At 47.7% G+C, this 27,328-nt stretch overlaps 1 protein-coding gene and 1 long non-coding RNA gene across 2 annotated transcripts in view; one reads left to right on the top strand and one right to left on the bottom strand.

The window, feature by feature from the left end:
* Positions 1-27,328, top strand: part of LOC129383908 (uncharacterized) — a 207,750-nt gene that overhangs the window by 34,933 nt on the left and 145,489 nt on the right. The gene's annotated exons all lie outside the window — the stretch shown is intronic.
* Positions 1-27,328, bottom strand: part of LOC126527749 (sodium-dependent proline transporter-like) — a 95,085-nt gene that overhangs the window by 44,506 nt on the left and 23,251 nt on the right. The window contains exon 2 of the mRNA XM_050175621.3: positions 3,232-3,393. Within this exon, the coding sequence (XP_050031578.1) occupies positions 3,232-3,393 (162 nt within the window). The remainder of the gene's footprint in view (positions 1-3,231; positions 3,394-27,328) is intronic.

Raw genomic sequence — 27,328 nt, 5'->3', positions numbered from 1 at the left:
CTCGAACGTCATCAGCCTCCAAGACTTTTGGCAGCGGAACCCCGCGGCGTGGTTCAACCAAGCAGTGGCCTGTTTCGGACTCTTGCGGATAACTTCACAGACGCGCAAGTATCTCCTTGTGGAGGACGCGCTTCCAGAGGCCGTCATCTGCGAGATTGCTGACCCTTCCTTTCGTTCGCGCACAACCTCTACCACCGCCGCCTTGTGATGCAATCAAGGTCGCTCTACTGGATCGTACAGCTACGCCGGAACGCTCGCGAATACAACAGCTACTTCCATTCAAACAGCCGGGCAATCAACGCCCAAGCCAGCTACATGCGCCGAATGTCTTAACGTTCTCGGCCCACGCGCTTCCAGCACGGACAACGCCGTCGTACGTGAGCTATTTCTTCAGCTCTTGCCCACCCAAGTCCAGGTGGTGCTTGCTGGCCACTGCTTCAACCCGGGATCTGTCAGAGCTCGCTGCATTGGCCGACTAGGTGATGGAAGTTGCCGATCCGCTTCCGCTGGTTGCAGCTGTTATGCCGGCGTCAGCACGTCGCACCCTGCGCGTTCTTCACCTCTAAACCGGCCAGGGACATCGACAGCGTTACCCGTCGTTGAGCTGTGCGATAGACTGGACGGGCTCGCGGTTGCGACCACTCGTGGGAACGTTCCTCCTCGTTCCCGTTGTCATCGCCGATCTCCATCTTGTCAACGCGGTCCATCGAGCGAGCGCGAGCGCTTGCAGTGCAGCAGATCAGCCAGCCATCTGCTGGATATCACCGCCGTTTTGGTGCGCAGGCACGTCGCTTGCCTTCTTCCTTGGACTTAGTCGGGAAACCGTCCGGCTGACCGCTAACGGCGACGAGCGGTCACGGCCCCTCCCTATATGTCGCCTCTTCTACGTCATGGATGATGTCACTGGGCAACGCTTCCCGATCGACACGGGTGTACCGGTCAGCATTCTATATCTGCTACACGAGGGGCTCGCACAGCTGCTCTCATTCTGCATTTGCAAGCCGTGAATGGAACTCGAAAATCCGGTATTTCGACACGCTCGCTCGCACTTAACCTGGGCCTGCGAAGAGCGTACGGATGGTTGTACATGGTTGCCGACATCAGTTCTGCCATTATCGGTGCTAATTTCTTCACCGACCACGACCTCATTGTACACGTCAAACGACAACGTATCCTCGGCGCGGCAACTTATCTCTGTACAAGGCATTGCTGCGCCCGAAACCAGATTAAGCACTCTCTTGCGATACGGTTTCCAATGGACCCTTCCCGGCTTTGTTACGAGAATTTCCAGAAATCACCGCACCACCCAACTGGAGAAAAAAAAACCTTTTGCCACGGTGTACGGCACCACATCATCACTTCCGGACCTCCTACATTCTCCTGGCCACGCGGCATGCTGCCTACGGACAAGCTCAAAGTTGCATGTGCAGAGTTTGAGCACATGTCGAAATTAGACAATATTCAGCCGTCCACTCTTATGTGGGCAGCTCCACTCCACATGACGCCTAAGAAATCGGGTGACTGGAGGCCTTGTGGATATTGCAGATGTCTCAGTACTAAAACTATATTCCAGATCGGTGCCCTTTGCCCCAACATACAAGATTTTACCGCCGCTCTGCACGGCACCAACATCTTTTCAAAGATTGACCTTGTCCGCGCCTGCCACCTAGGTCCCGTGTATGAGCAAGAAATACCTAAAACGGCCATTACAACGCCATTCGGACTCTTCGAGTTTCTGCGAATGCCACTTGGTCTCAGGAACGCCGCCCGTGGTCATTGCAACGTTTTATTGGAACGGTAACGCGTGGGCTACCCATCGCCTTCGCCTACGTCGGCGACTAGCAAAGCCGTCGAAGAGCATTTACAACATCTACGACTTTTGCTCCGACAGCTATCTGAACACGGCATCGTGATCAACGTCTCCAAAAGCGAGTTTGGTATCGAGTTGGAGTTTCTAGGACACCACCTCGATGCCAGTGGCATTCGCCCACTTTCGTCAGAAATCGAAGCAGCGAGGGCTTCCCCGAGCCCACAACGATCACGAAGCTGCGACATGTTCCTTGACATGGTTAATTTTTACCGCCGATTTATCCGGAACTGTGCTGCCATAGTGTAGCGTCTCTGGAGCACCTCCTTACCAACAAGAACAAAAGACGTCCTTGCAGCATCGGGACGCCACCGCTAAAGATGCCTTCCCCGAGATCAAGGACGCGCTATCAAACTCCGCACTTCTTGCACGTCCAACCCCACGGCATCATTGGCCGTGGGCTTAGGACTGACTGACGCGTCCAGCACAGCCGTGGGAGCGTTTCTGAAGCAGCGCTCTTTTATGTGATCGACAATGCCCTTCACCACATGTGTACACGCGTCTACTAAAGTCTCATTTTCTTGTGTGGGAGCTTATGTCACACGCTGTCAGGCGTACGTCTGGTGTACACGGCATAATCACTGCACCTGATGTCATGGTGGTTGTGCTCCCGGTAGCACGTGTTACGCTACGCACACGCCAGGTGAGGTGACAGGTAATCGAATAGTTAATGCGAAGGAGAGATAACAGCCGTGCGCCATGGTGCAGACGTACAATTGAAGGAATTTTAGGGAACCGTGCGTTGGCCTTTGCATTTGCGCCGCCTGCAGGCCGACGACATCTTAGTTGTCCGCAGAAGAGGGTTCGACGTGGGTTCACAAAGTCCGCACGCGACCGTGTGATCATACTTATGTTTTATGAAATTTCTAAAACTCGCTTGTGCCAGGATAACATAATTCTTCTCCTTGAGCTGGATTATTCGGAGCGGAGAACAATAGTACTAGTACGAGAAATCGAAACACATATTCAAATAAATAACAAGAGTGTAGTAATTAACTTCTTAATTACTTTACGGCACATACAGCAATTTACGGATTCCAGCCGGTGAGCTTGCAAGGTGCATCCATCCGAAAGGAACACACGCGCACGCACACACACACGCACACACACACGCACACACACACACACACGCATACATGCATACATACATGGATGCATACATGGATGCATACATACATGGATGCATACATGCATACATGCATACATACATAATACATACTCCCTCCTCTGAGCTCACCCGTCCCTCTCTACCGCTGCCACGTGACCGGCTTTCAACACTTCACGCACACACATACACACACCTTTATCCCACCTTGACGTTCTTAATTAATGCCAGCGAATTAATAGCGATAGTGACAACCCACCTCCTCCATTCTGGTAGACCAGGATGGGGAACCGCCAGACGTCGCCGATGCCGACGGCGAAGCCGATGCAGTACAGCAGCGACTCGATGCGGCTGCCGAACTTGCCGCGTGTGTCGTCGCTGCCGGAGCTGGCCGAGCTTTTGCGCCGGCCATCGCCGTCCGCTGCAGAGAGAGAGAGAGAACGAAGACGTCTTAGGGCCAGCACGTGGGAACAGAGAAAGAGGGAGGTGCAAGCGTGGCCGATGCGAGTTACCGCCGGCAAACCTTTTAGTGAGACATTGCGGACTCAATTTGACTTTCAACGAAGCTTTCCGAGTGCACTCAACAATAGCTCAACAGAGTTTTCATTGAGTTTTCTACAATTAGATGTCACAACCTGTTCTTGGCCCTGCTGGTGTTTGCTATAAAGATTACGTTTACCGCTAGGAGGACGTGAGAACGTTGGGGGGAACGTAAACCGTACGATACGGACGATCGTCACAACAAGACTGCACTAGTACAATACGCTACAAAACACAACAAATTGACTATTTGTTGAGTACTTCACGTTGTTTCTTTCACGTTGAGTACTTCACGTTCCTGCTTCTTCGCTGGCTCTTGCGGCAGCGGCGCATATTCCACTACACTGGGCGATGGCTTCAGCCGTCGTCGCGTTGTGTTTATGAGCTTGTTCACATACACACGTCAATCGTGTTTTTTAGAATTAAGACATATGTACAGGGTTGAGCAGAATCGACAGCTGAACGCGTGTCATCGCAGCGAAGTCTTCACTGCGAACTCTCCCCAACTTTATTAAGCGTGGCAGCTGAGTGCTGCCGTCTTGCCGACGTGTTCGCACCTACGAAAAAAATATTCAGTTACACGTACTGCCCGCTGGTGGGATACACATCCCGGACCTCCAGCACAGAAGCCTACTGCTCTATAACCGCCAGGCCCCCAACCGCAAGTACGCTTCTATCGTGCCAACAACGCCATCCAGCTCTTTGAGATAATCGCCGCGTGTGCAACATTCTGTGGCACGTGCTTGCGAGATCACGTGCTTGCTAGATCACGTGCTTGCGAGATCACGTGCTTGCGAGAGCACGTGCGAGCGAGAGCACGTGCACGCGCGTCTGTTTCCATCACGCAAAAAAAAAAAAAGACGCCCGAATGAAATGGGCGACTCGTTTGATTAACCGCTTCACACACAGAGTGCAAGATGCACGTTGGATCTGCAGTTCTTTTTTTAACCCTCTGGTGCACAGCTCGAAGAGGCGAAGCGCGTTATGCTTTCACGATAAAGCGCAATAGTAAAGGTGGCGTCACTAATTCATTTGTCAAATTATTCACACTACAGGGTGCATATTTCTTTAACTAGTGAATCGTGAACCAAGTAATTATTTTTCAGCTCGTTTGCACTTGCGGTTGTAGTATGTAAACTGCTACGGTTCTATAGGTGTCATATGTTCTATGCATTTTATATGTACTGCCCCGGCCTCCTTACTCAATGCCTCACTGTGAGGCCTGTAAGGTATTTTTAAATAAATAAATAAATAAATAAATAAATAAATAAATAAATAAATATGTTAGCTGCACAACTGGTGTCCGGAAATAGCGAAGTCATATCCATGTATGCAAGAAAGTTGGAGGCTGCTATAGCACATATATAGGATTGGGGCTAGTCACTAATGGCATTACAGGTTTACAGACCTCTGACTTCAAAGAAATTATTGGGCGTCAAGGCTTGGAAAAAAAAGAAACTTCTTGAGAACGGTTGCATTAATGTGAGCCATTGGCGAATATGTACAGCCGACCGCGAAAGTTTTTCGGTGCACGGAAATCGCCGAATTGTTCCGACTTCACTATGCTCGTCCAGGAAAAATGACTCTGTTCTAACAACCCCTAAAAGAAATGTAACAAAGGTGTCCAATTATGCGACAGCACTGTCGTAGAATACCTATATATTACTCTACAGTTTCGTTATGTTCGATTATCCCACTACAGGTTGTTTACCTGTCTTGCACCCACCGTGGTGGCTTTAGTGGCTATGGCGCTGCGCTATACTAAGACCGAGGGCGCGGGATCGAATCCCGTCCGCGGCGACCGAATTTCGATGGAAGTGAAATGCAAGGACGCCCGTCTACCGTGCGTGCATCGGGTGTTCGTTAAAAGAACCCCAGGTGGTCAAAATTAACCCGAGGTCCCCTGTAGTATACTGCGCGCCTCGAAATTAAAACGTGATTTTTTTTTGCCCTTTAAACCCCAGATTTTTTTTTACCTCTCTTGCGATCAAGTCGAATGGTAGTCTCCTGCTCCTTTATTATACAAAACGATTTCGGTTGCGATATCGAAATGTAAAAAAGAAGACACGAAGGGAGACGCAGGTTCAACGCAATGTTCTCCTCTAAATGGCGCGAAGCTTGCCTGCGTTAGCGAGGTAGAGAAGCAGTATAGCAGATGTCAAGCGGGGCGCATGCTCGTCGCCTTTGTTGGTCGACAACGTCGCGGCGACGGAGACGACGTGCGGTGCTTGCCGAATGGAAGAATGATGATATGACAGACGCACGTGCAAGGAAGCGCGACGCGTACATCCAATTACATTTCAGGCTTCGCACCTATTGTGTCATAGAGGCGCATTCATTCTGCGCGGATCGACCAAGAACGGGCTCATACCGCAGTGGCAGACACCCAGAGACACACACATATACCCAGTGACCCCGAGTTGTCTCAAGTATGCACAAGTGTACGGGACGAGGAAACAGCGACGTACGTACACCAAACCGAGGGGCAGGAGGCAAAGAAGGCTTCGCGTAAATAATAAGAGGGAGAGAGAGATAAGTCTCTCTTAACGTGGCACCTTGCGGTATCTATCATTTGCCGGATTCTGCTGCGTAGTGTAGTGCCCCCTTGCGGCATTCTGTCTTATTATATGCTCTACTGCGTCGTGTATGTCCTTACTGTGCGTAGGCCGTCAGAGTGACAGCATCCCGAGACGGCGAAGCTCAAAAGCAAACAATGTCCGCCCGATGACGCAATAGCAGCGCGCACTACCGGTGATAAACAAGCCGTGCCTTCGAGCGCCCATCGCTACTATAGCGAATGTCGCATACACATCGCGACAACAAAAAAAAAGGCGCGGCGATTACGGCAACAGCCTCAATCGCTCCGATAATTGGCGAGCGCCTTTTCCTGTCTGGGGCAGAGCATCGACGCGTCGTACGGCCAGATATGACATTTGCGCTTTCTCGAGGAGGAGAGGGGGGAGGGGGCACGTTGTTTTCTTAGGGGGGCCACTTAGAAGCACGGAGATAATAAGGAAGCTTCGCTCGCGAAGAGAGAGAGAGAGAGAGAAAGGAAGGGGTGGAAGGGGAGGCACGCCAGGAATGCTCGATTAAGTGACGAACAGCGCCGCGCGCGGGGTGCATTCATTTGCAGTCGCGCGTAACAGGCGACGTGACCTCGACGTACCGCGGTGGCTGTGACAGCGGGGAGGTGAGCGGTGAAGCGGTGCGCCAGTGTTTGCGTGCATAATTTAGTGCGCACGCTCGCGCGGCGATCGTCGAGATAAGAAACGAGATGCGTGCAGACAAGCGCGCTCCATGAAGTGGGATATATATATATATATATAACGCGCACACACACACACGCACAGAGAGAGAGAGAGAGAGGGGGGGGAGAGAGAGATCAACTTTATACTGACGCGCTAGCGTGACGGGGCACAGGCATGGCGATAAGGAAGGAAAGAAGGCGGATACCGCGGGACTGAAGATGTAAACCGTTTATTTAGATTAGCCTGCGCCCTCTAAACTATGTGATACAGCTCGCGGAACTATAGCATAGCAGCGCATTAAGCATACAGAGGGCGACGAGAGGCACACGCAAAAAAAAAAAAAAAAAGATAAATTGTGGGGTGTATTACGCGCCAAAAGCACGATCTGATGATCCGGCACGGCGTTTTGGGGGGGGGGGGGGGGGGGGGGGGGGGACTCGGGATTAATTTTTTACCCACTCGGGGGTTCTTTAACATGCATCTGGAACCCGCCGTGATGGCTTAGTGCACGGCTGTGGCGCTGCGCTATTATGTAAGCACGACGTCGTGAGATGGATTCCCGGTCCTGGGGAGGCCGCATTTTAGAAGATGCAAAGACGCACGCGTGTGCCGGGATCACGTGCGAGAAAGAACGTCGGGATCAATATTATAACCCCAGCCCTCCACCACAGCGTGCCTCGTAACCAGATCGTGGTTCTAGCACGCGAAACTTCAGGACTTTTTAACTTGCGCCTAATTCTATAGCACATTGGCGTTCTTTCGCGTCCATCGTAATGCTGGTCGCCGCTGCCGCCGGATCGAACCCGCGGCCTCGGTCTCAGCAGCGCGACGCCCTAACCTCTATAGGCTACAGCGGCGGGTGACCACATAAAACATACGACATTTTGAATTGTTCTTTATACGTAATCTTAAAAAGAAAATGCAGGGTGGTTGAAATTGCGGGACGAACGAGGCTATATGATCACTATAATACAGCAAACTCGAGAGGTGAGGACATTACAGGTTAAAGCGGGTAAGAAGAAAAAAAAAAAAAGATGTATTTTTTTGAACCACCACTGCATCCTCTCCCGAGTCTTACACGGCAACATCGCATGCACCGAATGACGCGACAACCGCCATGCGCTGCTTGCTTTCCGGACGCCAGTCGATTTCGCTCGCGTTTTATTGCACGCGCGCGGCTACGCAGTGCACTGCTCAGACACGCACAGACGTTCTAGTTTCGCAATGCCGGCAGCACCATGCAGAGAGGATGTCAAGTTCGACTGTCGCATACGCAATGAAGCATTCCATCCACAAAGGCCAGGGCGGCGTCTGTGCTCGGTGGGGGGCATTATTACTGGCCTTCTCTTCTTTGCTTTTGTCTTCTCTTTTTTTTTTTTTTTTTTTTTTGCGACGTCGATTCCAAGGTCGGGGAGTTGGGCTCCCCCGCCCCTTGCAGCGTGCGAATAATGACGGTAGCAGCGAATGAAGACCGTACCTCTAAGGGTGTCTCAGCTAACGCTAGCCAAGCTGTTCAATGAAAAGAAATAAATTAATTAAAGTGACGTGGCACAAGGTACAATTAGAATACCTGCGGTGTTCGATCCTCAGAGGTCTCATGACCGTTATGACCGTATACATTATATATTTCGTTGAACGGCTTGGCTAATGTTAGCTGGAACACACGGTATTATATGATGTTAACTGGCCAGGGGAAAAAAAAATGCTGTGCCTTATTGTTGTTCATAAAGGTCACGTGATACCAGAGGGGAGTTGGCATAAGGAAGAAAAAAATTTGGGATTGTACGTGCCAAAACCACTTTCTGATTATGAGGCGCGCCGTAGTGGAGGACTCCGGAAATTTCGACCACCTGGAGTTCTTTAACGTGCACCTAAATCTAAGTACACGGGTGTTTTCGCATTTCGCCCCCCATCGCAATGCGGCCGCCGTGGCCGGGATTCGATCACGCGACCTCGTGCTCAGCAGCCCAACACCGTATAGCCACTGAACAACCACGGCGGGTCTTGGTATAAGGAAAGGCATACGTTCCGTACATGTAAAGACTAGATTATTATAGGTTCTGGGTATATAGCATCCAAGAAATATGTATTTTTGCATAAACATGCATAAACGTATTTGCATGTGTTTCGGCACGCAGGGAGCATACGAAGAAAACATTTAAGATTCGACTTCTCCGGGTTGCGTGGCACCTCGCGCGAACGTACAGTTCGTATTTTTCGGCACCAGAGATTTTACGGAAACTGATCCAGTGTCACTTATACTTCAAGCATCTTATGAACTTCTATAAACAATGACACAAGCGGATGTGAGCGTTGAAATAAAGATCTATTTGTCCTTATATCGTGGCCACATCGACTGTGCAATAGCTGCGACATCTATGGAACCGAGCGCATGTTGGAGGCAAGCAAGTGACCTCGGTTTCTAATGCGTCTGTGAACGTATCGCTAGGGGTGCAAATGGCAGCCACTAGCGGGGAGCCTGAGAATAAATCGGCTGCTTCGTTTAGTCTCGATAGAAAAAGAAAAGAGAAGAAAAGCCGTGTCAACCAAAGTCGACACGAAAGAAGGTCGACGTACACGGTATATATGCATTTATATGTACTGAAACTGGAGGGACATTAAACATGATGCAATGCTGCACAATTGGGTGATATTTCGGCATTATTTTCTTCCATACACTGCCAGAACTTGCATTTTCTTTATGCGGATCATCTGTTTATTTTATTCGTGGCTAGCTTATAATTTTTCCCTCCATTTTCTTCCCTTTAGTTCCTGCTCTTTAAGCGCATGTGCGTCGACGTTGTATTCTTTCACGTCTACATCGGTTGACACGCCCTTTTTCTTTTTTTTTTTTAACCAGGAGGCCAGGTACGCCGATCCCGGAGATAGTGCAGTTTATGCAGTCTAAACTAGTTCAACAGCTGTACAACCCACAATGGACAAAAAAAAAGGGGGGGGGGAGCAAGTCCTTGTCCTACATTTATGCCTCGTCCACAGTTCCGCTGTAAAACTCGCTTTACGATTTGACAGCTAGCACAAACGGTGAAGCCGTTTAGCATGCATGCAACGCATGCGAAACAAAAGATTATACTTTGGCGCCCCTAATTTGTCTTCTATACAAATTACGCTCCTGATTATTATTATTTTTTTTTTATATCACACGCACAACTCTGGCCACACAGCAACGTGTCATACAGGACGGCACCGACGTTCGCTGGAAATCGCCAAACTCCGCCATACTGTCAAAGTCGCCATCTTAGATGCCAGCTGGCTCAGGGTTGCCACATCCTTTCTGACCGGGCTGCCCTTCTGGATCTGGACGATTGTCAAACTCTCCGCCATGTTGTCGAATCCTGCAGTGGCGCCGTTTTCGCCCACTCACATGGGAACCGTATAGCGGCCGCCTGAGCCAATCAGAGCTGGCATATGGTGGCGAATCTGACAATATGGCGGAATTCGGCGGTTTCCGGAATAACGCATTTAGGTCTACGTAACGTTTTCCTATCGCAGTTGAACCACTTATCTGCGCGCGTTATCTGCGCGCGGATATAAGCGAAATCTCTGTATAGACCATCCGGTCGAGTGGAAGCAACGCCCTTTTTACAACAGGGGAGAACGGCGCCGCGCAAAGGAAACCGAAGTCGGGTCACCCGTGCGGAAGATAAGAAAGAGTCAGGCTCCTTTGGACAGAAAAGTAAAAAACAAATACTGGGACGAAAGAAGCACGATAGCCAGACGGGGATTATATAACTGAGTATCTGGAGAGGACATGATTATACACAGAGTAGAGCGTTATATACGAGAAGATGGAGCGCCCGATTCGAAGGATGAAAGAGAAGCTTCTCGACGCCGTCGTCCGACGCACGCACTCTCACCTCCACTCCCCCCCTCCCCCACTCCCAATTCCGTCTGTTTCTGCGAGAAGCAGACGACGCCGCCGGTCAAGGCTAAATGGCGACGCCCTGCTGGGCGCGCGTGCCTTGTCCGCGGCGCGGTAGTACACTGCAGCTGCGGCAACGGTGGCGTCGCGTAGCCGGCCGGTTCTAGCCGGTTCCAGTGGGGGCACGGCATCGCATAACGCACGCGCGTTGTCTCCCCGTCGGCCTCCTAGACACTCTCTCCACGACCCTCCGCAACTCTCTTCCCACACGCGGAGTCGTCGCGCTCCAGTTGCCGCTATGGTTGCCGCGTCACCCACAACCGTGCCCACAACGGCGCTATGACGATACGTTGCTCACATGTGAGCGTGCACGCTACGGCGCTCACAGTGCGTGGGTGTGCGTTTGTGCGTACGTGCGTGTTCAAAGAGCAAATGCCGCAGCTCTGGTGATTCCCACTGCCAAATAGGTTCTCGCCACGGAGCGCCCTCTGGGGAAACGTCCGGAAAATGCCGGCGGTCACGTGATGTTTTGAAGTACAGTAGCTTCCGCGCCGGCTAGAATATCGATTACGGGAAGCACGGAGGAAGGAAATGACTGGAAGGAAAACACGGCTAGACGGCGCGTATTGACAAACTTCTCACTCGCTTTCCCTTTTCGCTAGTCATCGGGTAAAGTTTTTTTTTCTATTTCGTAATCAACTTTAGTCAGACGTCAGTGTTTTGTTGTGGTGACAGCAATTGTATACGTCTGAAGACACCCGGAAATTGTCGATATCCTCGCCTTCCTCGACTACACCCGGGGAGGGGGTGTCAGAAAACCTACGGGCCCCAGGTGCCAGACTACCTAGCTACGCCACTGGCTGTGCGTGTATTTTTTTTACACGTTCCATTTCAATATCGGTTATCATTTTAACGGCGGCGCACGAGTCATGTCCGAGCCGATGACTAAGGCAGAAAAAAACAACTAAATATTAAATGGAACGTTAGAAAAATGCGGCCCCTAAAGTTTCATTTTTCTGTTTATCTATTCTTCTTTATCCTTCTCTTTTATTTTACCTATAGCACCAACGCTTCCTTTCTTGTTCTTTTTTTTTTTTCTTGATCCGGGAGCCCTCGGATCACGCTGTCTGGCCTCCACAGTGATCGGTATGATAATGAAATTAAGATGACTTCCATTACAGAGCCTTAATGGTCTTCCTGTACAATGGGGTGTAACACCCACATTTATAAGCCTTTCTTTTTTAATTATATACTATGCCATAGGAAAGCGCACCTCGTAAAAAAAAAAAAAAAAAAAAAAATCTGCCTCCATCGTACCGCAGCGGTTGGGAATTAAACACGCTACCTCGAACTCAACAGCCGGCTCGCTTTGACATTATCGTCAATAAATTACCACTGCATGCAAGATGAAGAGACAAGAAAATGCAGAGTTATTTTAGCGTTTATGACGCATGATGGCACAATTGAGAAGTTTATATACGTGTATTCGGACTGTGCCGGTTTGTTCTTCTTTTCTTTTTTCTTTAGACTATGCACAATTTTTAAACATCGACTGGGGTATGTTCTAGTCATTTAGCTGGATCAATGGGCGGACATTATATTTGCACGAGAAACTGAAATAAGTACATTGACATTCCGTTTATTTTTTTTTTGGGGGGGGGGGACGGGGGGGGACGCGCATAAAACGGCGTTTTGTTAAACAAGCAAGCGGAACAACAGAGCATTATTTTTACCGTAGGTTTGATGGCGTATATCTCTAAACCCATGCAATCCGCAGAATTCGTTTCCCATTGGATAAGCCGGGCCAGTTAACCGGCTACACTTCGTAACTTGCGGCATGTGTACGTGCCGTAATGTAGTCAGTTATAACCTAATTAGCAAAAACATTTAATTAGTCCACTACGCATGTCGACATATTTTGTTGAAAATGCTATCCACCTCTGAGTAATCCAGTTCAAGAAATGTAATTGTGTTATCTGACTATATATATATATATATATATATATATATATATATATATATATATATATATATATATATATATATATATATATATATATATATATATATTAGACTTCCGGTTCTTGCAGTGGGTACTAAGTCTTACGGTTAATTAAACGCACGAAAGAACGAATTGCCTAGTTTGGGACGCTATACCTTTATCGTGACCCGTTAAAGCCATTTTTGTAACCAGGAGAGTAAGGTTTACCACGAAAGGCTTTTTCCTTTTCCTTTTTTTTCGTAACCATGATGCTCTTTTTTTTTTCTTGCGTTGACACGGCTTCAAGTGCAGATAGCTAGCCAACCAGATTAAGAAAAGTGGGCGGGGGCCGCTATACAAGAAAAATGCTGTCGTATTTAATATCGTACCTTAGAGATATATCCTTGTGATTGTGTTCGGTTTACTATGGAGGGCAATTATCTCGACAAAGGACCTACTAACTAGGTGAAACTATAAAAGCAAAAGGCCAGCTACGTAGACCGCGTTGGTGAAGCTCATTACTGATGCAGAGCGACATCTCTTTAAGGAGAAACTGCTACATCGACACAGGAGAAGAGCCTAGATATGACATCCTGCTTAATCGTGCGATTAGAACTCCTAATCATCCTCGCAAAAAGAGAACGTTAATGAGACACAAAGACGTTGAGCGATATTCTGACAGTGTCATGATCGGTATACGCGATAATGGAAAGCCATAATCCGTCACAGGCGATACCAAAGCCACAAAAGTCGTCATAGACGATATCAATCTTGGATATGAACTGACAAAGCCTTAATTTCAGAAACGACGTAACATCTTTATTTCTTAAAGGAAATATTTATTTCTACGAATGCAAAGAATAAAGAAAGCCGTGGTATTGTGAAACAGTGTTGCAAAAGAGGCGAGAACGATGTTTCTATAGCCGCAAGAACACAGCGCGACAGCTTTTATCTTCTTTTTTGTTGTTGTTGATGAACGAAGAACAAAGGCATAAACGGGCAATAAACAGCTATTGTACTATGAGAAATAATACTATAAACCCAGAATTTGGACGCTTGGCTCGCGAACACAACTGAATGACACAATCTGATGTAGCAGCACAGATATCGAACTGAGCCGTAGACCTGACTTCTGTCTCCAAGACGAGTGTAGACCAGGCCTTGCAGTTCTATGGCAAATGCTCAAGATCGTTGCTAACGGCGTGCTAAAATACAAATATGAAAGAGAATAAATTACGCAATTTCACGCTCTACCTTATTGTCATTTTAATGCAAGCAGAGCGCGTGAAACCCAATGGACTGACTCCGCAACGACTGCCACAAATGACGTCTGGAACGCGGCCAACGTCTGTTGCAGAAGGCTAGAGATATACCTTCTGGCAATCAATTCAAACTAGCCGGAAAGCTCGGGAAAATGGGCTAGATTGGAGCCAAGCAATATGCGCGCGCTCCACGTATCAACATCCATTCAGTTAGACGAGCAAGTGAGGTCGCCGTGTCAAATAAACAAAACAAAACTAAATCGCGAACGGCGACCAAATTGCTCGCCTCTGCTAAGCCTATATATAACGGAAGCGCGTTCTTCTGCCACCAGACTTCGCTGCAGTGTCACAACAGAAGGCCGCGCGACGCATTTCCAAGATCTCTGAATATGCATTTCCGGGCTAATAAATCCGCCGAGAATTCATATGTATGCGTACGCCTCGAAGGTATACCTTGCTTCCGTAGCTGTACGTATTGTTCAATATCACTGAAGAGATTCAGTTGTGAAAAAAGGAGTTTGGGGAGGCACAAAAATTAGAGAGAGAGAGAGAGGGGGGGGGAGCAGGGGTAGGGGGCTGAAGCAAAAGTTCAATATGTTTCTCGCGAAGCGATGAGTTCTTGAACTTCCTATTATACGAATGACCTTTAATTTTATTTGCGTGCATGCTTTTTTTCGCTTCACCTTTTGTTCGTCGAAACACAACGCCTTGGTTGCAAAATGCCATCGAGATACTTTTTTTCGTCCGCAATTTCAGAGCGCCGAGCGCTCGCATCGAAAATTGAGAAAAATGACGCGTGTTGTGACACTGAAGGTCTATACCTCGAAGTCTCGAGGCCAACAGGGACAAAATACAATCAAGACGAGCAAATAACAATCAAGACGAGCACGAGAAGAACTTAAGAAGGGAGAGAAACGGAGAAGGTGAAGAAAAGAAAGAAGATAGAATTCGACGTTGTGGCTCGCGCGAGCATTTCCCCGCACGATATAGTCGTTTGTTGCCCGAAACTAAAAACTGCCCGAGGGACCATAAACTGCGAGCATGACCGAAGCTCGTTGCGAAGTTGCCATGGCTGTATGCGTGGTGTGTTGTAAACGCAGTCCGTGACGCGAGAGAAACACGTGACTCTTTGTACTGTTGCTGTGCAAATTGCGCAACACTCCGGACTTGCAGACGGACTTGCAGGAATGCATGCAACAACGGATATTTGCCGTCGAAATTGAGCCTGTCGCTTGTGTAGACTGTTTTCTTAGAACCGAGAACAAGCGCGTATATTTAATCTACGTGCACCTATAGCCTATAACTTCTATATACGGAGTTTTGTCTTTGCTGGCCATATACCGTTTTTCGGCACAATATGGCCTTCTTTTTTTTTTTTTTTTTTTTGTCATTCGCGCCTGCCCATCACTTTGCGATATTCCGCCCATAGAGGTTCCTACGGAAATTACTAGCGGGGACAGCACTGATTGTGAAGCCTGTCGGACGTCTGAAGCGCTACAACACATATTATGTGATTGCCCAGCACACATGTAGGAGCGACGGACGACTGGATAATTTCATAGCCAGCGTTGGCAGGCAACCACTGTCGGCGAGGACATTATATATTCTCGGCCCACGGGCCTGACCACTGCAACTTCAACGCGGACAATCAAAGCGCTGTTGAAGTTCGCGCATGACGCAAAACTAGACGAACGGCTCTATAGTAGGGCCACCGTCTAATGTACATGAGCATTCATCACTCCTCGTCATAAATACTTTCACATCCCTTCCCTGTTCCCCAGTGCAGAATAGCAGAGTACTGCGCACCAGCTCAGTTACACCTCTCTGTCTTTCCTGACAGTAAAATCTCTCTCTCTCTCTCTCTCTCTTACAAGAGGGAACTCCTACACATGTAGTGCCTACGTAATCCGCAAGTATGGCGGCTCAGCCAGCAAGGGAATGATGGACTGATGCATTCATTTGCCCACGCTTCGTCCTTCTGGTTTCAAAACGGCACCGCGACCTTGCAAATTGATCATTTTCGAGAAAATGTTAGGGTTACAAATACAAGCCTCATCGATTATGCCCGTGTGCAGAGGCTTATCATCTTGCCTTGTTCAGGAAACTGCGATCCTTTATTACTATTCTTTCTTTTACATTTAAAAAGATACAATATACGAAGCAACGCCGCAAGAACATCTGAATACACAAGCACGAAAATTAAGCAAGCCCGTGTAGGCAGTTGCACTACCAACCGTTCCCACGGTAGCGGAACGATCGCACCGCCACAGTTCCCACTAGTAATCGTTGCGGGAAGCTCTGTGATCACTACACCGCCTCCGAGATCGGGCGGCGGTGTGTCTCGGATGGCGCGCGCTGTGATTTCGGAGGCCAGGATCACGCCCTCCATTACACATGCGAGACAAACAGCTCGATGGCAGCAAGCGGAAATAAAATGCCGCCTGATTTACGTATAGCCGTCGAGGAGGAAAATGTTAAACGCACCTTTCTGTGAACGTGTTGCCCTTAGCAACGCACACCTGTCGGAAAAATAGAGCGGAAACACGTTTTCTTTTTTTAAGCAGCTTTTTTTTTTTTTTTTTCTGCAGGCGTCAGGTCAAGGGCTTTGCGTGAAATGTGATTCCGCATCTGTCTGCTGTTTCTTCTAATTAGCGTGTTTTTTTTTCTCATCTGTTTGCTGGTGAAAACATTACTGTTTGCGTGTGCTGCCCGAATCGATTAGTTTTATCTCTGTTTACCTGCAATGGATCTAGTTGAAATCAGATTGATCCCTACTTCCTTGCTGATAAGCGTATACGCAAAACTTTGTCGTCAATTAGCACCCCCAGATTGTAGCATATTGAATAAACCATGACGATCATCATTGTTTGACAAAGCGTGATGATTTATTGATTAATAAATTGATACGTTGAGTGACCGCTCGGCCGACTGCTGGGTTTACCGATTGACAGCTGCTAAATTGGTTGAATGCTGCTTGATTAAGCGGATTGGTCGATTTATTACTTCTCAATGATATGACGATGGACTGCTCGGTTCGAAAACCTAGCGACCGCCTTAATAATTGACGAGGATGGAAGGAGCGCAGAAACCTGGCATTCAAGAGCGCAAAACAAGAGCGTTTGCTGTTTCAAAAAGGCGGCATCGTTTTTTGCTTCCAATGTACTTTGAAAAAGTGTGGAGTAGCTAACAGCGGCTGGGCACCGTGCTCCAGTAGGTTACGAAGATCAATCGATACAACGAAAAATAAGACTATCTCGCAAGTAATATATTTATGAGCTCAATGTTATGTACTGTTCTTGAAAGAACAAACAGAACTCCGCTTCCATTCCTATCTAACGAAGCCCTGCTTTTCTTTCTTTTTCTTTTTTTACCGATCTGCGCGAACAAATGTCACTGCGAAGCTGCACTATATCAAACCAATTAGAATTCAGTGCCGGTGGACGATGCCAGCACGTACAGTGCCGCATCTCGTTTCACTTTTCGCTTGTATGTCCGTTGCACATGCTGCCAAAACTAAAATAATATCACGCTCAAAGAAATATAGTTTTCATAAAGGAGCGTGAAACGAACGTCCCGGTATGTCCCGGTATAGGCGCGTACTTTCAGGCGGTCTTCGAAGATGGAGCCAGCACACGGTCTCGACCCTGTGTTGAGTTCGGTGTACGTACCCCGTGACTTGTTGGTGCAGCAAAAATTTCAGCTGGCCACCACTGTGAGTCGGATGTAGTTGTCCCATCTCCTCTCTCCCCTATTTATCCGCTATCCCCTCACAAACCTTCAATATCGACTAAGCCATGAACCGTACCAGCTTAACCGGGAGACCCGGATGCCCGGGTTGCTACGTTCTGCAGATATTGGTAAATTCCACCGTATTGTTGAATTTACCGTATTGTTGAATTCATCACCTTGTCGGTTTCGATTTGACTCGCGGACCTACTGTGGCCTCACCGATTGGCAAGAAAACGCCAACATGGCTCAATGTGACAATGCCCAGAATAACACTCCTGATCTTATAACGGTTCGGAAATCGAACCGTTATATGATCGCGTTCCCATTTGCGACAAACGCCCATGTAGTGATGCAAGAATTCGACAGATCCCTCGTGCCTATTTTTAGCCTGCCGTTTGCTTTTTTTCCTCTCATACTTCAAAGGGGTCAGAAGTTGGCTATGGACTCAGGTTTCTAATTTCGTCGCACTGCTTTCTTTTTGTGCCGTCGTTAGGTAAGCTCTCGGTAGAGAAAGATGCAGACGAAAGCTGCAGACGAAACAAGCTTGGAGAAAGTGGGCGCAAGGATTAGAGAGCGCCAAATCCACGAAGAAGACATGAAAGCTCGTGGCTTCAAAGGCGGAGTTCCCCAGTTTCGTCATCTAGCGGCCCTCGATACTGCCAAGGCTTTCGGACAGCCAAAGCGCTCGCCAAAGCCATATATTTTGCCGTCTGCTTCTGCATGCTTGGCAACGCGGTCGTAAAACGACGAAAAGCAATTTGACGCCGGCGTGGAACGCTGCCTTGGAACGAGCTGTCTGCCTCCTCGCAACAAATATGGTTAGCATCAATTAAACCAGACGACCCGGCGGAACAGACGGATTTTTTCGCGGTTAAACGCGAAAGTGTCTCGATCTCAGTTGCACGTCTGCTTTATATTCAAGGGAATGAGAACATTTTGCGGATATCGGGTTTCTACAGAGTGCGACGTAACGATAAACAAAGAGGAGAAACGGATTTGGCGTCGTTTGGCTATACCTATACCGACCAAAACAAACGAACTGAAACCGAGTTTGAAAACATTTTCAAGGAAAGCATGGTTATGAAACGCCAATACTCTGGATATTTTGCCATTATAGAGAGGAAATGCAAGTGTTACGCAAGTTAAACTGATGGTCAAAGACATATTATTTATTTTATTTCAACATACTGTCAACCCTTTGACAGGGTAATACAGGAGTGGAGTACAGAAAGAAGGAAAGCTTACACATATAAGAAGTTACAATAACAGTAATTGTCAGGGGCAAATTTGTTAAACATGTACAAAATAAGAAGAAAGAAATATGCGTACAACAGTAAGTATGAACACGAATATTGCCAAGCATGCCAATAGAAAAAGGAAATAATCATATGGAGAATACAAACAAATACTATGACATCAGGCTGATGAGTACGCATTAAGTGAGTTATGCAACAGTTCAAGGAAATCATCAATTCTCTGCTGTTCGAATACAAGTCGGTCAAGAGTATTCCCACTGACGAGAGCAACGTCTGGAATATAACTGGATTTGCCCTGGATACGTGCGGGGCCGAGTATACCAGTTGCCTGAGATTAAAGGTGAACTACATATCCAGTATGACGTCATTCGCAGCACCTCGAACCTTTTTTGACGACCATTCCATTTCAGGCAGGTTAAGATCACCGGCCGTGGTAATCTTGTCATCCGTCATGCGACCGTGCATATAATCCAGAAGAAGTTCCAGATAGCTTGTTTCAGCGTTATAGGCGGTCTGTAGATGGCTCCAACAAATGTGCAGCCATTCTGCAGCTGTAGTTTGCACCACACCGCCTCAATTTCTGGGTTATCTGGTAAAACGGTGCATCGTAGTTCTTTCTTAAAGTGCGACGCCCCCGCCTCTAGTACCCCCATCTCTGCGCAAAATCATATGTCCCGGCGGCGAGACTTCATGGTCTAAGATGTCCGGGTGAAGCCATGTTTCTGTGACAGCAATAATGTCGGGTTTAATTTCTAAAGCAACCACTTCGAATTGGTCTATTTTATATGCAAGACTTCGCTTCACATTTACTTTTGTCGACTTCGAGTGACTCTCTTTTGTAAGACGTCTTTTTCTTCATCTTTTTTTCTGGACTGCATCTGAATCTTCACGGTCACTATCCAAAACAAAAAGTTTACTATTTGTACACACTTTGTCGTATACTAGCGACACACGATCCTGCCTATCCCGGTATTCTTTCGTTCGATTCCATAGCTTCTTTCTAATGTCCCGAATATTACGAGAAAAATCTTCACTCATAAAGAAAGCTGAGCACTGGAGCTCAGGCTTCATGTACTCCTATCGGTACTCATATATGTACTGAACTGGGAATTCAGTAGAACCAAGTACTGCCATGTGTGAACACTCCTTCCAGAATTCTGCATAAATTATCTTGTCCCCCAACAATAGTTCTGACAAAGGAATGAAGCCAAGGTCACGTATTCTTCGTGATTGAATAATATACTCTCCAGTTTATTTATTTTTTCTTGCTAACCTGTACCTATTCTCAACTTGCGCTTAATTTCTTTCACATTTTAACTATACTTCTTATACTTGGCCACCCGCTACTCAACGAGGGTTCTGCTGACTGTCGCGTCAGCTATATATATGTATATATATATATATAGACAATCCTAAGGATTCTCTTTTGGTAATGTTCGCTCTAACTGGACGTTCGCATGTCGCCCATACAGTGCGGTCTGTATTGCATATATATTATCAGGCTACGCCGGGAGTCAAGTGATACTCTAGGTTGTGAGTTCGAATGCCGACCACGGAGGCCGCATTTAGATGAGAGCGAAATGCAAAAACACCCGTGTACCATGCATTGGGCGCACGTTACAGAATCCGACGTGGTCAAAATTAACCCGGAGTCCCCCACTATACGGCGTGCCTCATAACCGTATCGTGGTTTTGGCACGTAAAATCTCCGAATTTTTTTTTTAAGTGACCCTATTTCTCCGCTATTAAATCCTTGCGGTTTTCTTTTTGTACATTCTTCAGTCGCTGGCGTTGACTTTTGATGACTGGTACGTAAGACCTATCATTGTCCTACCTTCCCACTTTCTCAGCATTTAAGGAAACAACGGCTTTCTTCTAGGACAGCAAACTCAGATATTGGCACGCTCAGCAAGCAAAGTCAAGTAAAGATAATTTTCAAACGGCATTCTTTTTTAAATTTTCGTTAGTCAAATTAAACCTTTAAAGCACGTGTTTGCAGGCTACGTATGATGATATTTATCTAGTGGCACTTAATTAGTGACGCGTCAATTACCCCCTCCCCGTCTCCTCTCCTACGGAAAGACAAGCGAGTTTGCTCGAAGTTTTGAGACTGGCGTGTCCTGAATAACTCAGATCCTAACAGATCCTCCCATCTAAATGCGCAATAAAGCTATTGCGCCGGGGTGGAGGCCTTAAGTTTTCGAAGAACTCTGCACTTCAGTCACTCGAGGATCAATGCTGAAGTGTGAATGGACTCGTTAAGACGTTCGCCGTTCGCTCCTTGACAGCCCGCGATGTCGAAGCAACGACACTTGCATCATTGATGCCGACGCAGGCTTCAAAACTGATGCTGACGCAACCAGTTTTGACTGTCGGTTGGCCAACGCACTTCACTTGATGCAAGATTGTGTGTGTGTGAAGGGGGGGGGGGGGCATCATAAGGTCACGTGAAAGCGCTGCTATCGGTTCTACGTAGCGGAACGCAGAGTAGCTCGAAGTAAGTTGGTGCGTCAGATCTATGGCGTTGCTTCAAGGTCAACTGACAGGGGCAGTTGAGGGACCTACGTCAGGCGAGTCCGGCCCATGTGGCTGTGGCTTCGATTTCGCCACCTTTAAGGTCTGAAGTCAATGCGGCAAACGTCGAAATGAAGGGGCAAAGAAAAAAAAAAAGGTTTTCAAGAGTTCAGGGTTTGCCACGGTTGGAGCACGGTCGTTATAGTTCCAATTTAACTTTGCTAACGCTTTCTTTTATATGTATATGTATGAAATGGCGTAACCTTTTGGACAGTGAGGCCTCTTGAAGGACGCCTTTCTCGGCCAGGCTGTCAGCTCCGTATTTGAGGAGTCATTCTCAGCGTCTTTTCAACTTTGCCACCGCGAGATAGCTCATTTAACTTTTGCAGTCTTGCTTCGCTGCATCAATTGAAGTCATATATGGCCCGGCCGTATAGTAAGTTGAATGTATAAGCCGATAGCTTTTCTCTGTGTCAGTAAAATTTGGGCAACCAGATTCGGGGGTATATCGGCTCATTAGAATCGAGGATGCCAGTTGACTGAATCTACAAGTGACTACGTAAGTCACCGCACGGAAACGTTGCGCGCGAAAGCGAGCCCGCGCTAAACATTGGAGAGCTTTAGGTTAAGGGACGCAAGCGGCTTGCGTACGCAGGAACTAGGGCGGCTGTAATGCGCATGCGCAGACCCAGGCGCATGCGCAGTACCGCGACCCCTAGTTCTTGCGTACGCAAGCGAACCGCTTGCGACCCCTAATCTAAACCTCTCTATCGGTGGCGAGAACTCAATGGCCAGAGCGTGAGGAAAGAAAGCAAAGCAAGACATCCTTGCTTTAGAGGCTGACCTCTCGACCGTCTCGAGAACGACGCACTTCAGAAGCTACAAACAGACGAGAACGCCTTCTGCGAGTGACAAACTGACTACCACCTGTGAAGCCGACGCAAATGAACGACGACGCATGCGCGAATTCGTGTCGCGGCGATGAGCTACTTTGTCACTTTGGCGACGCGCTGTCATTTGGAATCGATGGCCACGTCGGTGGATAAATCACACGGAACATTACATGCATTTTTTTTTTTAATTTTAGGTAACACATCTGCTAAACAATAACGGGATCGATCGTCACTATATATAGCCAAGGCGAGAGGCCATGTAATCCAAGATCCGAACGACGCGCTGCGCGTCTGTATGTACTGAGAGTATGGCGGATAATAATAATAATATTTGGGGTTTTACGTGCCAAAAACACTTTCTGATTATGAGGCACGCCGTAGTGGAGGGCTCCGGAAATTTTGACCACCTGGGGTTCTTTAACGTGCACCTAAATCTAAGCACACGGATGTTTTCGCATTTCGCCCCCATCGAAATGCGGCCGCCGTGGCCGGGATTCGATCCCGCGACCTCGTGCTCAGCAGCCCAACACCATAGCCACTGAGCAACCACGGCGGGTGAGAGTATGGCGGAGCGTTGTCGTTAAAAAAAGAAAAAAAAAAGAAAGTAACGAGACAGCTTTGGTTGGCAAAGGAAGAATGGCGGTTTTCATTGCAAATGACACCGGGACGCTTGTAAAGTTCGAAATCATAAAAAAAATGTGGTTTCGAAAATTACATTTTACCCTGCATTCAGAATTGCTTTTTTTTTAGCCGCTAGTAGTACGCACTTCGGCGAATCAATGTGAAAGTTTCGAATGACACCCGACTTCTTATAGCCTGATTTCCTCTCCTAAAGAAAAAAAAAGATTCGAATTGCAGTTAGAAATACTTCTATGCGTGGTAAGAGCGTTCGAGACACCACTGGCTGCCCAGGCAGGGCGAGATTTACAGACTCGTTTAAGGAAACCAGAAACGGACATCTAGCACAAAACGACGCCCATATATTCGCATAATTTCGCACTGACCAAACCTAGAGTTGGCAGACGGTTCCCGTCCAGAATTTTTGTGGCATTCCGTAAAACAGTCGCCATTGCAGGGATGGCGACTTCAAATTGTACACCCAAATGAATGCATGCAGCCGAAATGGTTTATGTATTTATTGTTCACATTCCTTGGAAGCGCATCATACGCACAGCGTTGTTCTCCGAGTCAGATATGGTGATCCGCTCCGACATGTTTTTCTTTTTTTTGCTGGATGACCACACATGACGTAAGAGTCAGGATTTCTGGAGCTCAAAAGCGGGTCCCGTCCGCATTTATGAGTTCAGATTCAGCGTGTCTCCAAATCGCGGCAACAGGATGCAGAAGAGTCACGTGAATGGTTAAGTGCGCTCGCTCAGAGTGGCGCTGAACTTGACCGTCTGACCGGAGAATTAGTCTGCGGACAGTCGATCTGGTTTGGAGGTATGCGTCCGCACAAATTCGAGTAAACGCAATATCGCTGCTGCGCCCTGCTTTCCGTGTAAACACGGAAGAGAGGAAGCGCAAGGGGCTGTCCGCGCCCTCAGATGTCCTCTCGTTCGAGGCTGCCCATCCTCTATAGGTGTCGCCGGAGCGTGTGCCGATATGGAATCACGATATCAGAAGCGAATGCCGTTCTATCGTCCAGGGAAAGAATTTGTTTCTACTGTGGAACATGTCGTAAAAGATAACCGCATCGTACGGAATCCCGCTTATACCGATACGTTAACTAGTGATCAATTCAGGATAGTGTTCCGAATATCAGAAGGTGTGGTTGCTTCTTTCGTAAAAATGCGCTTGAATATACTAGTAAAGAAAGCACACTATAAGGGAATCCATACGGGTTCTTCGAAAGAAAAGCCTCGCAGTTGAAGAAAAATGCGTCCTGGTCAGGGACTCGAACCCCGGGACCGCAGAACTATTACGCCAAAATGCATTATACTTAAATATTGACGCCAGGGCCGATTTGTGGAAGTTGGTAAGAAAGAGGAAAGGCGCTAAGTGGCGACCTAAACTAAGCTCGAAGTGAGTCGCGCGTCTCTTCGCCGTTAGCCATATATAGTCGGATCCAGTCCTTGAATGGCGTCGCCTCCCTGGGCCGGTACTTCTCTCCGGGACGTCCCGGAGTCATTTGCATTCTCACGCGAAATGATGAATTAACGCTTGTGCGTGCATATCCTTTCACTTGCGAAGTTGACCATCGGAGGTGGGTGTCACGGCGTTGGAAAACCTGTAACAACCTTCTAGAAACGCCACACGCATACGGCCACTTCATCGAGTGACCGCGCCACAGTAGACATAGCGTTTATAATTAGCTTAACTTAATTTGCGACAAGAGACTTCTGGTTTCGCCTTCTCAAATAACCGAATAAATTTAGCAGGCGTAAGAGAACAAAGAACAGCCTACCTGCTGACGATATTGCTTATAGCAGTTATTGATAGTTTCTTTTTCTAAGTCTGTCTGTCTTTTTTTTTTTCGTCCTGTTCACAAGAAACGGTATAGAGTATACGTAATTACGAGGCGAGATGAGTGTTTCTTGTATTCTTTGAACACATCAACATGTTGTGTTCAGTCCTGCCCTCAATTGCATTTCTCTTTGTCTCTTCATTTCTGCAAGGCAAAGGACAGAAACGCGAGACCGACACCGAACCTCTGTGAGGCCAAACTAACTATATTTGTTACAAAAACACGATACCGAAACTGCACCTCTCTGAGGCCACACTAACTATATTTGTTACAGTAAAGGGGAAATCATTTGTTACAAGAACACGAGACTGAAACCGAACCTCTCTGAGGCCACACTAACTGTATTTGTTACAAAAACAAGAGACCGAAACCGAACCTCTCTGAACCCACACTAAGTGTATTTGTTGAGCAGGAAATCTTCTGCCGCAAGCACTACGCCTATACACTACACGCGTACGTCCGCTGCCGTCATGCGGGCACGAGGTTCTGCAGACGGGAAAACCAAACACGGACACACTCGAAGGCGATATCCTCGAGTGTACACCACTTCACTTACATCAGCGCGAGAGGTGGGCAAAAGCGCCAGTGGACGAAATAAGACGCGAAGAACTCATTAGCGCTTCGGGCGCGCCCTCTTGAGACTCGAGAAGTCGCCAGAAGCGAGATAGCGCAATCCCGGGTGGCGCAAACAAAAACAGACCTGCGGCGCCCCTTTCACTTCCTTTTCCTAACACCTTCGCGACGGTCGTTATCTCGGAAGGCGACACAGCTCGTGTCGGGACGTTCGAGATTAAGCTTGTCAAATAAACGTCTGTGTGCACGTTCGGTGGTGTGCAATGAGTAATGCGCAGCCGGCCACAAAAGTTTACGGGACGCGAGAGTTGTGAAAAGGGCTTCATTTAGTTCGATTGCGGAGTTTCGCGTGCCGAAAACAGGGTTATGATTATGAGGCACGCCGTAACATACCAGGGGGGGGGGGGGACTATAAATTACTTTCCACCACCGCGGTGTTCTTTAACGCGTGCCCAATGCACGATACGCGAGCGGTTTATTTATTTATTTATTTATTTATTTATTTATTTATTTATTTATTTATTTATTGCATGCCGCCCCCATAGTGAAGCGGCCGGGAGCGAAACCAAGATGTCGTGGTCAGCTCAATTATCAATATATAAGCCCGGTGATACATAGCTTCAAATTTAACGTTTCAGCCAAGTGGCTTCTGAGACCTACACGGTGATGCGTTAAATGCCTCCGCAGCGTATAAATCACATTTGCCGTGAGATCTCTTGTGCCGTCATTTTCTTTTGCCCCCTTTTTTTTTCTTTCTTTAGCCCATGCGCTATACATATGTACGAGCAGCCGAGTCACTGCGGTGGCTGTACGGGAAGATTTTCTTCGATGCCAAATTAAATAAACGCTAAATAGACAGAGTAAATCACTTTAGACTGTCGAGAAATTCTTTAAAAACTGCCATTCATTTGTCCGTTAAAAAAACATAGGTTGTTTACTTAGGATAAGGTGACGGGCAAATCTCATGCGCCGGTAGGAAAGTGTGGCGTAACGTATTTGAAAGTGGATTTCTCGCGTTCGGGTGGTTTTGGAGCTTGTTTAAGATTGACTCTCTTGTGCCATTAGAATGCAACTTAATAATTACTGATTGATAAAGAGTTAACTACAGACCCCAGTACGCGCCGTCAAAACCAATGACGTCACGGCGAACACGGCGTCCGTTAGGTGTTTTCTGCTCCCGAACTGCTTCCGGCGCATGCAGCGAGCAAAAGCATAGCTTCAGAGATGTATTTCTGTTATCCGGAGAGCCCTCTGAAAGCCCCATGCGTTGCCTTCGGATGTTAAAGCCCCTCGTTGTGTATACACAGAAAAGTACGCCACTAGAACCGTGCGACACGGTCCGCTTGACTCCGGTTCGATACGAATCTGCCGTGCAAGAACGCGTTCTTTGAGAGAGCGCGCCGCAAGACTCCCTAAAAGGAAAAGAAAGAAACAGAAGAATACGTCTGCATTACTTGTAGTTTCTTGAAAAGCTATGTAAAAGTTCAGACGCCCAAGTCTTGGCCAATCCCCCAACGTGGACACGAGCCTATTTTAGACATCATCATCATCATCATCATCATCATCATCATCATCATCATCGTCTGGTCTCGGTGAAGAGACACGCAGAAAAGCAAAGTGTGGGAAGACATTCCAGCAAAAGAGCTGCTATCTTACTCCTCATAACGCCGTGGCCGGTGTGTGCAGATCGCGAAGCGATAGCAGGCGACGAGTCAGCGGTCTTTTCTCACCGTACTGGACAGGTATCTGCTGCCCCGTCAAACTCAGCAGATGAGCGAAACCGCGTCGTAAACTTCTCCCGGCGGTGAGAGGGCGTCGACACCGAAGAGCGTCTGGGAAAACAAACCTGCCGCAGGTCTAGTTGCTCGAGTAATAGGTGAAGCCTCCTCGCTGTCAGTCTTGTCGCGGTGTTCGCATGCGAAAACTATGCCCACCACGGGCGCCGACCGTCGCAAATAAGCCCGCCATTAATACTCCGAATAAGCACAGGACACGATCGTCCAGAAAGCGTGG

The sequence above is a fragment of the Dermacentor andersoni genome, chromosome 9 (assembly GCF_023375885.2).
Source record: "Dermacentor andersoni chromosome 9, qqDerAnde1_hic_scaffold, whole genome shotgun sequence".
In the NCBI taxonomy this organism is placed as follows: Eukaryota; Metazoa; Arthropoda; class Arachnida; order Ixodida; family Ixodidae; genus Dermacentor; species Dermacentor andersoni.
The sequence above is the reverse complement of the archived record's forward strand: the minus strand, read 5'-3'. Positions and strand labels throughout refer to the sequence as shown.